At 32.9% G+C, this 18,164-nt stretch overlaps 1 protein-coding gene across 2 annotated transcripts in view; it reads left to right on the top strand.

The window, feature by feature from the left end:
* AQR (aquarius intron-binding spliceosomal factor) overlaps window positions 1-18,164 on the top strand; it is a 92,179-nt gene that overhangs the window by 5,067 nt on the left and 68,948 nt on the right. For both annotated transcript variants that reach the window (XM_011354871.2, XM_011354870.2), the window contains 7 exons: window positions 549-605; window positions 2,685-2,725; window positions 7,861-7,896; window positions 10,783-10,903; window positions 12,919-13,059; window positions 14,765-14,833; window positions 15,880-15,980. In XM_011354871.2, the coding sequence (XP_011353173.1) occupies window positions 549-605; window positions 2,685-2,725; window positions 7,861-7,896; window positions 10,783-10,903; window positions 12,919-13,059; window positions 14,765-14,833; window positions 15,880-15,980 (566 nt within the window). The remainder of the gene's footprint in view (window positions 1-548; window positions 606-2,684; window positions 2,726-7,860; window positions 7,897-10,782; window positions 10,904-12,918; window positions 13,060-14,764; window positions 14,834-15,879; window positions 15,981-18,164) is intronic.

Below are 18,164 nucleotides of genomic sequence, written 5' to 3'. Positions count from 1 at the left end.
AATTTCCAGATAAAACCTAATCTGCTAAAATATAACCTGTCGATTCTTATTCTCTGCAATAACCCACAGGAATGTTTTTATGTTTTGTTTAGTTATGTATGGATGTGTACCAGTCATTTAAAGAATTGTTTTACGAATCAACATTCCTGAAGTTTTTGCTTATGGATTTTAGTACTGGCTCAATTCTTAACTAATTGTGATCTTGGGCAGCTCACTTAATCTTTCTAGACCTGGCTTTCCTTATTTCTATGCTGAAGGTGTGTGACTGTAGTTATTAATTTTGCTCTGTTGTTTCTCCAGTGGTGGTTAAAAAGTATGTTATTTTTTAATCACAGCAGGGTGCAGTGCAGGGCATTAATGGCATTTAGTGGCTTGGGGCAAAGGCTACGGGAACTGGACTGCAGACACATTTAGAAGGTGTAGTTACTCGATCCCCCAGTGCCAAAAGTACCCTGTTAAAAAACAGCTTGTCACTGAATAATCTTAGTCTTTTAACTCTACAGTGGTATGAATCTGTGACTTATTGTTTATACTGTTTACTTTTACAGTTAGCATGTAAATACTGGGCTCCGCATATCAAGAAAAAATCACCTTTTGATATAAAGGTAAGTATTTTTGGTTTGCAACATACTCTTTGAATAGGTATGCTCTTTGTATCTATTTTAAGAGCTAATTCAACAAAACCTTACAAAATTTTTAAGTTAAAACTATAGTTATCAAATTATCAAACTAATTGCTCATGTTAGAAAATTTGGAAAATGCAAAAGTTACCCAAAGGGAACCTCTACTATCGTTTTGTTGAATTGCCTTCAAGCATTAAAAAAAAAGTTTGTAGATTTTTCTATTTCAGGTTCTTAGATTGTTTTTAATTTATCGTTATTATAAATGACTATGTAATGAATATCTTTGCAAATATGCAGAAATTTTCCAATAATTTTTAGACAGTTCATTGAGAATAGAATCTATTGTTTTTCTCTTTTATTTTTAGGTTGATAAACTGAGATAAAGATCTGAAATAATGGTGGAAGAAGAAGAAGTTGATTAGTGTAGAGGATTAGATGACTAAGGACCAGTGATATTGAAATAAGGGAATGGACTTTGGTTCACTTGACACAATTTAGAATAAATGAAAGAAAAAATTTCTAACTATAGGATTAATTCTCATTGAAATAGCTTCTTAAAGAGAGGTCTTTAAATGAAATAGAGCTGACATCTTGCATCTCATTTAACAAGTAATGAAGATTTATTTTAAGCTCTGCCGTTATGAATTGAATTGTGATGCTTTAGTCAGCCTCAGTAAAACTGGACTTAACCCCAAATTTCTTACATCATTTGAGCTTAAATGTTTCATATATAATTGTATTTTGTTTTGCCAGCAATCCCATTTTATTCATCAGGAGGATATTCATAAACATGACATATATTAATTATTCTTAATTATCAGCAGGGTTGCTTTCTCTTACTATATGCTGTTTGTATATGTGTTTTTGTATGTTGAGTCTGGGGGTTCCTAGGACCATTTTTCATTTAAAAATATCTTGATGCTGCTAGATTTTGTTGAACCTAATTAGATTAAGGTTTTTAGAGATTTTTAAGATCTTATTAACATTAGTGATTATTCTAGATGAATCTCTGTATGCCTTTTTAGAAGAACTTTACTAGAGGTTGATATTTAAAGAAGATTATGCCCTTTGTATTATCATTTAATTTGAATTTTGATAAAGAGAAAAGCAATAACAGAAAACTTTATATAGATTGAATAAGACTTACTTGCCTCATGGTCTTCCTCCACCACTCACATTTATTTGACAAATATACTTTGAGCAATTAAAAGACATTATTGTTACCGTAAAATTTTATACCATATTAAAACACTTCTTAATTTTATAGTACAATTTTTTGTTACTATTATCACTAGCACTGCTATTATTTCTACTACTGAAAACTATTAAAAGCTCACCATGCACCAGGACTTGTACTAAATTCTTTACATGCCTTGTCTTATTTAATCCTATTGGGTACTTAGTATTATTAGGTAGTTTTTGTGGATTGGGATACTGAGCCTTATAGTGGTCAGACACTTTCAAGGTTCTAGCCATCAGTAGTGAAAGTGATTGGTTTGAACCAGGCTTCTAACTCCAGATCCTGAATTCTTAAGTATTATACCATCCTTCTCACCTTAACCCAAATAAATGGAAATTCAGAGGCTTTATCATATGTATTTGGAAAACAGGATGTAACAATTAGTATTTGCTTCTATTATGTCTTTACACTTTTTATTTATTTTCTTTCTGGCTTTTTAAAGCACTTTGTTATGACTTTTAGATGGAGTCTGATAATATTTATGCACTTTAAAATTAAGTTTTCAAATTTTCCTGAACTTAGGAACTTTTATTTTCCCTAGAAATAATATGAACACAACATTTTAATGATTCTAGGACTCTTTATGTAGATATATTTTACTATTTATCTTTTTCTACTACTTTACTTTCTGTTATTTCACACTTTGAGGAATGTAATGGGATTACGAAAAATCTCTTAAGTGTTATTTTAATAAGCAGTAATATTTGATAGCTTTCCTAAACCAAATTGTTTTGTGTAATCTCAATAATTAAAAACTATCAACTCAGGGTCTGAAAAAAAGTTGTTTGAGATATTAAACATTTTTATATTTTTAATAACAGGTCATTGAAGAGATATATGAGAAAGAGATTGTCAAATCAAGGTAGGAATGAGTTTAATTTTCATACATAGGGATTAGATGGGACTAACTGGGATCTCATCTGAACTTCTAAACTAAATGTGATCATTAACAGAATTTTCTTTTCTTTTTTGATTTGCTCGTCAGGGAGATTGGTGACTAGGGAACTATATATAGCTGCTGAAGAGTCATAAGATATTTCTTTGCTTTTTAATTCTTGACTCAGAAGGATTAAACCCTTAGGGTTTATTTTGTTTTGAAGGAATTGAGGGAGAGTAAAAATGGAGACTTAAATTTCAATTTAACTAATATAATTTTCTGATTATTTCCTGATAAATCTTAAAAATATTATTTAAGTATTATAAAAGTAAAACAATAATCAAATACAAAATAATAAAATATATATTTTATACATAATGTATAAAGTATATAATAAAATTATTTTGAAAAATCTACAGAATAGGGTAAGTTTAATAAATGTTCTTTCCTATTAATCCTCAGTTTATACACACACACATATACACATACATACATATATATTCCAGTTCTTTCCTATCACCACACTGGATTTCTTTTTTTAAACAGGAGAGAGTTTATGCTCTACAAACCATTTTACATCATGCCTTTTTTTCCCCCAATGTATCTTGGGCATATTTCCATATCTGCACCTGTAGACATACATGCCCAGTGATATTTTTAAAAGAGAATTTTGACTAAATGTTTTAATATGAAATAGAAGCATTATGTTTTGAATGTCACAGACCTTATAAAATCTCAGATTTGATATCTTTCAGGTGTCTTGAGTTTTAGGAGGTACATTTTACTAAATACTGTGAAGGCAAATCCATGGCAATGTCAGAATAAGAGGCTAGGTGTTTTGTTTTAGTAAATGGTAAGCCTGTAGAAGTAGGCAGAGCCACCATGTTAAGGATTTTTTTTTTTTTCGAAGAGCAATGAGAAGCCTGGAAGCTAGTGAAGAATTGTAAGCATAAAAGAATTTAGAGGGGGCAAGAGGTAGGAAATTAGATAGATGAGCATTATAATAGGAAAGTTCAAGATAATTATGGTTTGGACTAGTATGGTAAGTTGGGATGGAGAGGAGTTGCCAGTTTGAGAGAGAAAGAAATAAAGAGATGGTTGGTGGTGATGGGGTGAGTGAGGAAAGGGAAGGAATCACCGATGGCGCCCAAGTTTTTGGCTTAGGTTATTAGGTGATTAGTGGTGCCATTGCTGACTTTTACTGTTGTTGTTGGGGTGGGAGTAGGTGTAGATCATTAGTCCACTTTTGGAAATGTTGAATTTTCGCTACTAAAGAGCCATGCAGATGGAGATGAAAATAAGCAGTTGGGTATCTAGGTGTAGAGCTCACAAGAGAGGACTGGATTGGGCCTACTTTTTATCAACCACCATTTCAGTGCTGAGGATGTAGCAGTGAACATGGTAGATAGTCTCTGTTCATGGAGACTAACCTTCTAGTTCTTTTCCAGACACAAAAAAATATACAGATATGTAATGCCAGCAAGTAGTGAGTACTGTGAATTAAAATGTGGTTAGAGTATAGTGACAAAGGCTACTATTTTGGATTGAATGATGAGACAAAAATCCTCTCTGAAGGTATAACATTTGAGCAGATGCATAATGTATGACTTGTTGGTCTGAGGGTGAATGTGAATAAAATCGCCTGAGGAAACTTAAGTAAAGATGAGTGGGTAGGTAAATTCTAGCATCCTTTTTTTCTTATAAAGGCTATACCAACCTGAAAGTCATCTTGAAAATTCAGAACTAGTTTTCTGCTTCTTTTCAGAGCAGGCTTTCACTCCAGGGAATAGTAATTACTTTTTTTTTTTTCCCCGGTCTTTTTGATTTAAACCTTTGTTTTACTATTTCTTCCTTGAAGATAATTTTTATGTAACATAACTAAAAGCTGCCAATGATTTTTATTATACAGACTTGGCTACATTATTTTTAATTGCCTAAAGAGGTATGACTGTTACTGGCTGGCCTCATTTAGACTTATTATGGCAGCCTTAACACTAATTTTCTTATCTTGTAAACATTTTTAAATATTTGAATAAAAGTGAAATGCTTGCATTCTGCCCCCAAATCTCAAAGTTCAAAAAGCTAAATGTACTTTTAATAGCACATAAACTAAAGTATATATTTAAAAATTTAAATGATCATATTTTTTAGACTAGTGCCTGTGGAAGTTCTGTTGCTAAGTTATGTGCTCATAGGATCTTCATCATTGAGGAATGGCTTAATGTAAGATTTATTAACTTGTCTTTAGCCTATCAAAATAGGCAGTTTATAGCCATAAGGCACTCTCAAATATTATACATTAAGGTTCTTGTAATATACATTTTTTTACAGATCAACTCTATTTCCTTAGGAGGCATCTGGGAATTAAATCAATCATTTCTGAACATTCTTATGGTATAAGTGATCATTTCTAGGAGTTCAAAATTAGATAGACCTTAAAATGTCACATTGACCAATCACCCCTGTAATGTGTGGTATATTACACAATTGATTCATATGTGCTATCTTTACCATTATCAAATTTGGCAAGCTTAACATATTTTTAGGTTTGATTTTAAAATATTGAAAGTAACTGTTACTTCTTGAGTGCTTACTATTTGCCAAATTCTGTTCTATGCACTTTTCAGATAACGGCTCATTTATCCTCGCAACAACCCTATGATAGTCACTGTTATCTTCATTTTATGGATGAGGAAACCAAGGTACAGAGAGGTCAGGTAACCAGCCCCAGTAGTTAGAGGCAGAGCCAGGTATTAAAGCTTGTTTCTGACTTTTATCTAATACTCTGTTCTTAAATAGAACAGATTAGGATACTGAACTAGTATATTTTGGTGTGATTATTAATACTGTTATGAATCCATCTCAGTGGTTTTTATACTGAAATAAAAAAGGATGATTATAGAGCAGTTTACTTTTCCCAGTGTTTATATATTATTTAAAATGTTTAAACCCCTTTACTAGTAAATAGAAAAAGGCATAAAACACATGTATATAGCCTTCTGAGGTATTATAATTCATAACCACCACCAAGGTCAAAAAAAACACAAACATAGCATCCCAGAAACTCTTTCATGCTCCTTTGCTTTACCATTTTAATATATAAGTATGTAAACATGAACACTGTAGTTTAGTTTTGCTTGTTTTCGGACTTTAATAAATAGAACCACATAGCGTGTACTTTTGTAGCTGGTTTCTTTTACTCACAATTATTATTTTTTAATTGTCTATTTAATAATAAATCTGGAAGTAGGTAGTTCAGAAGTTCATAATGTAAGGGCCTTTCTCACCTTTTTAGCAGTCTTTTTGGCTTTCTCTGTGTGGTTGCAGGGGTACTCCCATAGCTCCAGACCTCATGTTTTCACACAACCGTATCCCAGAGAGGAAGCAGGGAGCAATGATAACATTGCCTGCTCCTTTTACTCTTTTCCTTATCAAATTTAATGAGCCAGTTAACAATAAAGTTGGGTAATTTATGTACAATAAATTGGATCCAACAATTAATGGATCCAATTTATTGTACATAAATTACCCAACTTTAGGAGGATTTAATGAAATCCTTGTGTTAAATCCTTAGCACAGAATCAGGCACAAAGCATGCTTTTAGTAAGTATTGGTAACTTAAAAAAAATAACCATCCCCAAATCCTTTAAATTATTTTTATTTGTCATTTTTACTTGTAACTTTTCACCCTTATCTTTAAACGTTTTTTGTCATAATGTCTAGTTGTAGACTCTGTCTCAAAGTTTATTGGCAGAAGTATAAAACTCCAATTTTAATGAATACCATCAAGATTGCTAGAAGAAAAATGTGTTTTGCAGAGTGCTTTTGCTTGATCTTGGTCTAGCAGGACTGATTTTTCACTATTCCAGTCATTCCCCCTCCCCCCAAAATAGCCAGCCTACCTCTTTTGTACATGAGGAAACAGAATATTTAAAAGATGTTGACTGAGTCATGACTAGAATAGTGATCTATCTCACGAACCAAGATTTTCTTTTTTTCATCAATGGAATTCTATTTGTGGCTACAGAAATGAAGGGTGCAATTATGTACGTAGTGGACACTGAGTGGATTTTGTTGTTCAACATGCAATTAAAGTGATATGTCTGCTGCTGGAAATCTAAAATGTGTCACACAAGCTATTGTATCTTCTCAGTGGACTAGCTGGCTATAGAAGCCAGTACCTTGGCAATGTTCTAACTTTGTACTTTGCACAGAAAAAAATCTTCACTTCTTTCTCACTAGAGTTCTGTGACATTGTTTGCTCAGCAAAACTATTTGAGAAGTCAGAAAATAGTGGAATAAGATTTTGACAAGATAATGGCCTCTTAGGATATTAGAAATTCATAACACATATGCATTTCATTTGTAAAGCTAGAGGCTGTATTACCTAGCGTCAGTGTTCTGGTCTGACGACTTTCTAATATAAAAATGATAAAACTAAATTAGTGGACATTTGGACCTCCCTTTGGAGAGATACCCTGTCACTACAGGATGGTTTATTCATATAAATCAAAGTACTTCGATTAAAAAAAAAAGAAGATACAATAGAGATATCCAGTATTCTCACCACAATTTTATAATATTTCAGACTTAATGTTAAGACTACAAAGCACGTGAAAAGTCTGATTCCTAAGTTTGTGATGTAGATACATGTATCTTTTGTAATTATAGAAGGGCATAACTTCAGAATGTTTCCATTTAAATATTAAATGAAAGATTGGTCGTCAGTGTTTAACGAATTGAGTCTGGCTAGTTTTTGGCAGTTGCGATTCAATATTGTGAATATTAATGAACATTTGTGTTTTAATCAAAATTATTTGGCTTATGAATCTTTGTTATATCCTAGTATATCATGGCACTGATTGTGTTTGTTATATGAGTACGATATGATTTCGCTTGTTAATGTTCTTATGCAATTTTTAAAAATAAACTACCCTGAAACAAAACACAAACCAAAAAAACATAACAGCAAAATTAGCTTTTATCAGTGCATGTATATATATGATTATTCTGATATGTGAGTCAATATTAAAACAAGGTTCCAAAATACATCTGCATTAATAACTCAGAAATGTTTATATTCTCTATTTAAATATTTTTATATATTTTTATGTTTTTAGGTTTGCCATCAGAAAGATAATGCTCTTGGAATTTAGGTGAGTTGAAGGGCTGTACTTTTCCTCCTATAACTACCTGGTCTTACATCTAGAAAAAAGATGAGTGAAGAATCTGATGCTGAACATCATGGGACAGAATGCAGCTTTGTAGATGTGTTGCCTGAATCCTGCATTACATTTCATTGCAGTAAATGGCCTTAGTATATTTTTTCCTAGCAAGGTATGAAGCATCTATTTACATTATTTACATACATGCATGCGACTAAACAGGACCTCTGTCTTCTAGAAATGCAAAGGCTTTGACAAGATAAGATTATTTATTTTTCCTAATAACTGTTCCAAAGGAAATAAATTTATATGATGCTTTTTAAAAAAAAGGCTATACTTGATGAAATTAAAGATGACAACATGATTTAACGTTTAGCTTAATTTTCTGTACATTTCTGTGAATAGTTAAGAAAATAATCCTAAGTTTTTGAAGATTAATATTTTTGTGATTTGCTTATTTTGGAATATGTGTATGATAGACTTTGTTTTCAAAGATAATGCTCCATTGTCGGTATAACTTTTATTTTAAGTTGTATTTCACTAATTAAGATAGTGCATCTGAGCTGTTTCTGAACTCTTACGTGGTTCCTCTAGAGATCAGTGGGAGTAAATTGGAGTGCATTCTACAGCCATTGTTCTCCTTCCAAGCTAAGTTGTTATTACAAAGGCAGCCTTTTTGTGACCTAGCCCCTTATAACAAATATTTCAGACAGAAGGGAATGTATAATTTTCAGATTATGAAGGTAGATTAGATTATATTACAACCAAGTGTGGCCAGTAGGCTGGAATTAAAAGCCAAGGTTGTTGTTAATGATCTAATATTCGCCATTTATTGAACGCATGCCTTGTCCTAGTATTTTAAACATTTTATATACAGAGCACTCACATTAACTCTGCAAAGTCAGTGTTATACTTTCTGTTTAGTGGAGGAATAAATCAAGATCAAAGAGATTAATTTGTTGAAGATAATGCAGTTCAGTAATTGGCAGAGCTAGGATGCCACTATCTGATGCCAAAACTCATTTTTCTGCTTCTCCACACTATCTTGAGGTTTAGTCTGCATCAGAGGTCAGAGTCTCTGTATTAACAGCCATCAACTCCCCCCACACTGATTTGATCCTCACAAAAAAATGGCATGAAGGAGTTATTCTTATCATTTTACAGAGAGAAATTAAAGTTTATAGTTATGAATTAACTAATAAATTGAATATCTACTATATCCTAAGAACTATGTTGTCATTGAATACTTGATCTCATTTAATCCTCTAAATAACTCCAATAAGATATTTCTTATTGATAGAGAAGAACACTGAGGTTAGAAATTGGACCCATCTGGCCCTTAAATGAATATAACCTTTCCATCATCATCTTTCAAGAAGACAGAAAAAAATTGATAGAATGCTGTTATACAATTAGGATAGAACCAGAACTCTGTGGTTCTGGCAAAATCAGATAACAAGAGCATTGCAGGAACCGAAGGAGAAAGCAACAGAATGGATTAAAGGCACCAATGACAGTGAATGATTTTTAATAACTGAAAATATGAGTTGTTACCTTTCAGGAACTTTTATGTGATTTCTATCTGAGAATGCGAATTTTGAGCGGAAGAACTACACAGCAGCAAAGACAGTGAAGATCTTAAAATCTGGTAGAGAAAAAGACATTACCCAAAGAGGAAGAAGGAGAAATAAATTGGTTGTAGACTTCTCAATTATAATAATAGAGAAGATAATAGAATGAATCTAGTACATAGAAAAAATAATTATCAACCTAGAAAGAATTCTATGACCAGCTAAACTGTTATGAAATAAAGATTTTTTTCAGATACATTAATGCTAACAAACTGTTGTTGACAGAAGTTCTAAAGGACATAATTCAGGAAAAAGAAATTTAAACTTGTAAGAAGGGATTGAAAGAACACTATCTAGTCTCTAACTTGAAACCTTTTGATCAAACCATGTATCCAGCTTCCTAGGTTCCTGCAAATTAAGCCAGAAGGCTTACTAAAGAAAGACCCATAGAAATGCCCATGTGAGTAGAGCTTTGAAGCATAAGAGGAAGTGGAAAAATTATAGCACATAGCAGAATCTAAAATGCTTAAATCCGTGTGTGTACACATGCATTTGTAAGTTATTAAAAAGTTATGCATGTGGAGTGATTTAAAGTAGGAACAGGAAGTCCTGATTTTTCATTAGTGCCTAAGACTACAGCCCAGTGCAGTAATTGAAGTTTATAACTACCCTGAAATGGCTAAGTTATATTTTAGAAATCAGAAATAAGTAATTTATTGAGGAATATTTTCACCAGGGTCTGAAAATAAGAATTTTGGCATCTTGAGGGGAAAATGCTTGTTATCTTGAAAACTGATTTATGTTCAATACCTTAATAAATTCCACTAAATGTTACAAAGCTTCCTTTTAATTGTTAAGTCTCTTTCTTCATTTCTGGAAGTCATTTGTTCCTGATATGAGTTAATGTCAGTTTCTCGGATACATTTATCTGTGAAACTGCCCATCATATCATTTTATTTTAGAGCTGATATATATCATGTTTTTTTTTTTATTTCACGAAGTGCCTTAGACAAGGGAATATCCATTGTTCTGATGGTGACAATTATGTATGTCAGTAACCTTTAATGTCTTCCTATTTGAAAAATAAGAATCTTACTCTCCAAAGCCACATGTACTATATACATAAGTTTGTAGTAGGTAGCAGTGACCTAGAATACAGGTAAATTTATGAAGGAGTCTCAAATTATAAATATAGATATTCAAAATATTCTCCGAAAGTTATAAATAATTATGCTTTTTCACGTGAATGATATATCACAATTGATAGAGACTAATGAAATATTCTATGCCTTTTCACTCTTCACAGCCAATACCTTGAAAATTACCTCTGGATGAATTATTCTCCACAAGTGTCCAGCAAGGCCTACTTAATGTCAATCTGTTGTATGGTGAATGAGAAGTTCAGAGAAAATGTTCCTGCATGGGAGGTAACAGATTTAATTATTTCATAGTTTTCATACTGTGCTCACTTAAGGTATTACAAAGTAGCAGAACTTTTTACTGGTAATAAATAATGCTTTTAGAACAGAACTTTACCCAATAGTAAATGTTGAGAAAAAGAATAGATATATGAAAAATAATATTAGATTTCTTTGGGTTTCAATATTTTCTTCAAACTAACTTAATATTATTTGAAAAATTATGACTGTGGAGCTGTTTTTCTATTTTGTGCTTGAAATGAAAAATGTGTTGGATTATTATAAAGACTTTTATATGAGATAAAGTAAAATTTATATTAAGTAGATAATGCTCAAATGAGATAATATTTTTCAGTGCCTTATTTCACAACTGGGAGTATATATTTATAGTTTTACATGAATAAAGTATTATTTCCAAAGCCAAAACAGATGTTTATATTGTAATTTCAGTTTTCTCTTTGTCTCTGATTTGGGATCTTTTTTCCCTTTTTTGAAATTTCTAATCAATTGTTATTGTCTATTTGTACTTAATGTAATAGAAGTTTGGTCAGTAGAGGTCCAAAGTCTAGGTTTTCTTTGGTCACCATAAAATGGTCAGTTCATCAAAAAAGAGTTTCTTCCCTTCTAGTCATACTTTTATAAATGAAGAAAAGGCATAGATACTTGTCATTTCTTTTGAGGGGATGGTCTCCAAAGTGAAAAGGTGTTAGGTTCTTTAAGATAAAACCATGGTCTCTTTTCTGAAATATTCATTAAGTGGCTACCATTTTGTGGTGGATTAGAACCCAAAGTAAAATATGGGCCTTGTGTCTTACTGAGGTATCTTAAGTATTTCTTGAGGTTGCCTCAAACTACTACTATAAGTCTTTTGAGCCAGAGCATGACTTAATCAGTTTGCATGTTATAAAGACTTTGGTGATTAGGGCTTGGAGTAGAGAAATGAGTAAAGGTTAAGAGAAGTGGTTATACACAGAGTTATACACAGATTTAGAAAGTAGAATCGATTGGATTTGTAATTGAAATGGTATTAGGGGAGGGTATTATTTTTAAAAGGCTTCCTGGCTTGGGCAACTGAATAAAAAAAAAATGATAGTGCCATTTACCATGATAAGTAAAAGGATTGAGAAATACTTTAGAGGTTTAGAGGATACAAAATTGTTGATTCGAATTTTGGATTTACAGAGTTTAAGTTGCCTTGGGAATATCTAGATGAAATTGTCTAGTAGATAGGAATCTAAAGATTAGAGCTAAGGAGAGAAATCTGGATTTGTATGTGGAATCGTTAGCATGTGGTAGTTGAGTAATGGGAGGCGTAGAAGAAGAATGAGGTAGAACCGAAGGAGCACTGTCATATAAGTGACAAAGGAAGAGGAGCCTTCAACACATTGAAAAGGAATTGGGTTTGGTAGGACTCCACTGAAGTTGACAGCTCTAACAGCTTCCGAGGGGTGCTGTGGTTGGAAGCTTATTTTAGAGAAATGAATGAAAACAACTAGTGTTGACCACACATTTGGAGCACTCGTCTGTGAGAGATGTGGCAGAAACTAGATGGGGAGGTAAATCAAAGAGAAGTTTGAGTATATTTACGTTATTTCTACTTTATAAAAAACATTATTTACATGTTAAGAGTAAAGGGAATATAAAACAGGAGAGGCTGTCCTTGAGATTAATTAGATTGGGAGCACTATAAATTTTGCTAAGGATGTTTCTTTTGTTTAAATCGGAAGAATTAAAACACTTCAGATCTGTAATAAGACAACAAAGCCTAAGCCAATTACAGGCATAATCCACAGAAGAAAAAAAGAAAGGAATAAAAACCGTTATTTTATTAGCCAAAGATTTCTGAAACTCTTACATAGTTCTGCCAGAAACCTGTATTTGACCATTAATATAAGTAAGCCAATTATCTTTTTGTAATTATTTGGTTTTATTAACTCCTAAAAGGTCTACCAGTGGTTGTTTAAGGGAGAAAAAAGAGGCAAGCAAGCCATTTCAAAATGAATATTTATTCTATCTCTTTTCAGACTTTTAAGAAGAAGCCAGACCACTTCCCATTCTTTTTTAAGTGTATCTTGAAAGCGGCATTGGCTGAAACTGATGGTGAATTTTCACTCCATGAACAGACTGTCTTATTGCTTTTTCTTGATCACTGCTTCAATAGTTTGGTAATTTTACTTTATCTTTTGGAGTAACTTTCAAGTTTTCTTGTTCTTTTAAGTTGAAATAGATGAGATTACCCCTGTAGCCAACTCTTTATTCATAGTACTGGAGAATGAGGATAATGCTAACAGCTTAATTTTAGCCACTTTTCAATAAACCATTTCAAAAGATCTGTTTGCTTTTTAATAGATTTGGACTTGATTTCTCCTTTTTTCCATTAGACTCCCAGAAAAATGGTACTGAGAACTGAAATTCTCCAAGGTAGAGCAGCAAAGAGTCTGGTTAATAGGAACTTTGAGTAATGAGATCTGTGCAGTAAAGCTACACACAAAAACAATTTCATTACTTTTTAGTGATACTTCATGCACAGGCTGGCAGGTCAGCAGGAGGGTTGTTTTGAGTCGATTGATTAGAGGTAGTTGTGGATGATGTTTGAAAATCTCTTGGGTTGTTTATGATACGGTTTTTATCTTTTATAAGATTATCTTCTAAAAATTTAAATATTTAATGTAATTAATATTTTATTTGTGCTTCCCAACTGTGGTTATCTGAAGGTATATACCTATTTATTTAAAGATAAGTGCTTCTAAATAGATAGTGCACTTAGACCCCTGCAAGAGAATGCATGGGGTTCGTTCTTATCCTGAAGACTGAATGTTGATAGATGGATGGTTATTACCTGTTTCCGTGTATAACCTCACATGGAACTTGTAAAGGTATAAAATTAAGATTTATGATGCCACCATTGGATGTCACTGTTGCCTCTAACATTTATTAAACTAAACAAAGCAAATATAAATATAAATAGATGTGGTTTCTTATTAAATATTGAATAGAAACAAGATTTAATGAGTGTTAGTTTGGTGCTAGGTTTAATTAACTTGAAAGCTAGCTTATTGAAATGCTTTATTTTTTTTCAGTATGCTGTCACATCTTGTTATTTAAGGTAGTTAAGTTCTGTAAAGTAGCTGTGAAAACTGAATTAGCTAAACCTGAACCATTGTTCCTGGGGAAAACATAGGGTTAGGTTCGGCAAGCCTCTGGTCACAACATTAAGCAGTCAGTACATAACCTTGGTTTATGTATGTTTCTGTTTAGAGACACCTTATATAATATATATTGTTGATTCATTAATGTTTAACTCGTGGCCAGCAGCACTGTAACTTATATCTGAATGAACCTTATCTAACACACATATTTCCTCTGTTAGGCATATCATACATAGCTTTGTTGAGCCCAGGAACACTAGGCAGCACTTCAAGCCCTGTGCTTGGGGGTCATTTTTAATAGCAAAACACCAACAAAAAGCACAAAAGTGTGAAAAAAGCACTAAGTAGACCATGAAAAGGACACTTGTTTATAGGAGAGCTGACACAGGAATAGCTGGAAATATGCATGTTGGGCAATTCATATTTTTTGTTGCTCTGTGCTGTCTGTGAATGACCATGAAAGCATCAGGAATATTGAATTTGGGGTTACAGATAACATTTTTATGAGTAGGTGAATTCACAAATACAGAATTTGAAAATTATGAGGATCAACTTTATGTTTTAAAAAAACTGTTAAACTTCTTTATATCAAAATATCATTAATATGGTGGTATGTTTCCCTCACCCCCAGGACTTTAAAAAGGCAGTATGCTTCTTATGTAAAGACTTAGGTTAAAATGCTGGTGTGTTTATAAACTTGTTTTCTTCATACTTTAAACAGGAGGTGGATTTGATACGAAGTCAAGTACAGCAGCTTATCTCTCTCCCAATGTGGATGGGCTTACAGCCTGTAAGTATCTTAATTTCAGAAACTTATGTGTGTGTGTATGTTATAAGTGGAATATGGTTTTAGATTTGTAGCTTTAATATAGATATAAAATGGTAGCTAAAAATCCCTGTTCCTGCTTAAAAACTTTATCTAATTTACTATGCATTAACTTAATTATAGATGTAGTTTTTCAGTTTTAAAGTTTTTATATGCAAGCTAATATACATTTCACCTCATTTCAGTGTTATGGGGTCAAATAAGGTAATATCTATTGAGCTTATAGAGAAGGGGGTTAATTTAGCAAACTATGGTTATTATGTACGTCTTTGGATGAGACTCAGTGCAGACTTGAATTTTTATTTTCTTTGATTGGAATATACATACAACTATAGGAGAAGGTCTGGATCATTTAATACTAATGACTTTATTTTTTTCATCAAATCGTTATTGTTAATACATACATGCTGGTATCAAACCCATATTAATAGTCTCAGGGAGTAAAGTTAAAACTATTCAGGATTCCATTTTCTGCATGTGGGTGTTTTTGCAGATGCTCAGATATGCAGGCTCATTCATAAGTACCAGTTGATGGGGATGAAAACAGAGATACAAAAATAATTAATACTAAGTTAAAAACTACTAAGTGCCATGAGAAAGAATATGGTGATGTAGACATTACCTTGTTAACTTGTGATATCTGTTTTATGTTCCTTGTTTCAGATTCATTTTTCAAACTTCAGTCATTATGCTATAAGTGTTAGTTAATGCTCATATTTTTCAAATTGAAATCCTTAATTTTAGAAATAAGAAAGAAATATAAACAATTACTGAGCTTAAAAGGCAGTTTCTTTGTCTAATGTTTTCTATTAACAAGTGATAGAATCAGACAGTTTTTTAAAATATAGTTATTAGTTTCTTAGTTTTCAGGTTTTGTCATGTTGCTTTCAAGTTTTATCCCATTGCTCTGTATTGTATCCATACATAGAAAACTAACTAATAGTTGATCTAGTCTTTATCCTTGTAAACTTTGAGGTTACTGCTGATTTAATATTACATTACTTTTTCAGGCACGATTGGAATTAGAATTAAAAAAGACACCTAAGCTAAGAAAATTCTGGAACTTGATTAAAAAGAATGATGAAAAGATGGATCCAGAAGCAAGAGAACAGTATGTTGCCAAAGCTTCCTTCTACGTTGGTCCATCTGCTGGGTTGTAGGTCATGGATGATGACTGGTTTGCTGTTTCCTTTATATGGAGCCGAACCAAATAAAGAAGTGTTTTTGCCACGTTTTTCTTCTATTCCTTCTCTCTGCTGCAGTAATGAGTGTATCACTGGTCTTTCCCTTGCCTGTTGTCCGTAGTCTGTCATGGATGGTTCTGTTTTCTCCACGGTTTTCATACTTTTCCAACTTCTCTTTCTTTTTCTTACTCCTTCACTCTTAACAATGACCACTGTACTTTCCAGCCATAATTTATTCATTTATTCAATAAATATTGAGTGTTTATTCTTTTGCTAGGTATAGAAGATATAGCAGAGGATAAAATGGGAAGTAGTTCCTGCTCTTGTGGAGCTTACACTCTAGTTGGGGAAGACAGCAAAAAACATATAAATTATATAATATATTAGATGGTGATACATGCTAGGGAGAAAAATCAAGTATGAGGATTAAAGAAGTAGGTAAGGATTATGGGTTATTTTAATAGTATTATTATCAATTGGATAAAAGTCTGGTAGCGAGTATTTATTTCACTGAACAGAGTTCTGTTAGTAGGACATGGGAAGGATTTGCATACTCTAAAAGTTTTGTTTCTGTCTCTGAGGCTAACTGGTCTGATTGTGCTCTTGCCTTTTTTACTCCATTATTCTAGCAGTAATCCTTTTTCTCTGTCTTTAATTACTCTTTTCCATGTTCTTTCTCGCTCTCTTTCTCTCTCGTTTTGTGGGGGCGTGGGCGTGTGTAGGTATGCATTCAGGACTCACTTCCTTTGGGCCTATGATAACTTCTTTTGACTTTGTCTTATATTTTTTCCCACTTAGGAGAGTGGTCTGTACATGTGTAAATAGTAATTGAAATCATAAGAATGGGCAAGATTATCTAGTGAGGCATATAAGTCATGAAAAGAAGGTTGAGGACAAAAGTGAAACCTGGAGTTACACTCATGGTTACTGAAAATAGAAGGAACTGAAAAAAGCGGGATGCTAGAGAATTGAGTTTGGGAGTAATAGAATGAAAGCTTTAAGGACAGAATATTAGGGTCAAAGTAGGAATATCCCTTACTTAATTTTCAACTCCAGTCTCATTTCTTTCATGGTAGCTTTACAACCAGCAGCCTTTTAACTGGACTAATTACATAAACTCTTTTCATCATTTACTACTTTTTTAAAAACCCTCTCTTCCTATTACCTCAATGTGATTTAACCCTAAATCTCTCTGGCCCTGACTTCTGTGCTTTCTTGTCTCCGTATAACTCTTGGCTGTATCCTTCTATTTGGATGCATTGCCATGAACTCCTGTTTGGCCTACCTAAATAATACTGTTTTATCCTCCCAAACTCACCTTTCTGCCCAGTTTGTCTTAATTCTGGGCAGAAAGGTGAGTTTGGGAGGATAGAACAGTGAGTATTATATCTGAGTGACTATATCTAGTCAACTAGTCTTTTGGAGTCATCGTTTGTCCTTCCTCTAATGTCTTGCCTATTCGTACTGCTGTTGTCAGTCCTTTACAGCAGTATGAATGACTAAACACCTACTTGGTGTTTCTTCCACCTTTCCTACAACAATGACCCTAACTAGCCATACTCTTAGAAAATTATGTATAATTTGTCATATTCCTGCTCACAAGCTTTCAGTGGTTTCCTAGTCCCCATAGGGTAAACTCTGTAAACTCCTTACAGTAAGCATTCAAAAACCTCCACCTATTTCTTGTGACTCTCCCAAATCGCTAGACTAGTCTATTTACTGTTTCTTAAACATCCCTTCTCTAAGTGCCCTTTCCCTCCACTCTACTTGATTAAAGGTTAACCTTCTTAATATTTTTCCAGTCCAACTACATTAGGCCACAGTGCTTTCTTCTGAATTCCTAAAACAAGCTGTGTGTTTTTTTATCAAAACACCAGGCTGGTTGTGTAATGGTTAGAATGTATATAGTTGCTTAGAGCGTCATTCTGCAATCAGACTTAACTAGGTTTCACACTCAGTTGCTGTATAAGGTCAAGTTGCATCACCCCTTTGAGCCTCAGTGTGAAATTGGGATAATAGTACCTATTTCATAGAACCATTTTCAGCATTAAATGAGATTATTCATATGAGGTGCTTAATATAGCTCAGGGCCTGGCACTGTAAGTGTTCCG

The sequence above is a fragment of the Pteropus vampyrus genome, unplaced genomic scaffold, assembly GCF_000151845.1.
Source record: "Pteropus vampyrus isolate Shadow unplaced genomic scaffold, Pvam_2.0 Scaffold19, whole genome shotgun sequence".
NCBI classification, from domain to species: domain Eukaryota; kingdom Metazoa; phylum Chordata; class Mammalia; order Chiroptera; family Pteropodidae; genus Pteropus; species Pteropus vampyrus.
The sequence above is the reverse complement of the archived record's forward strand: the minus strand, read 5'-3'. Positions and strand labels throughout refer to the sequence as shown.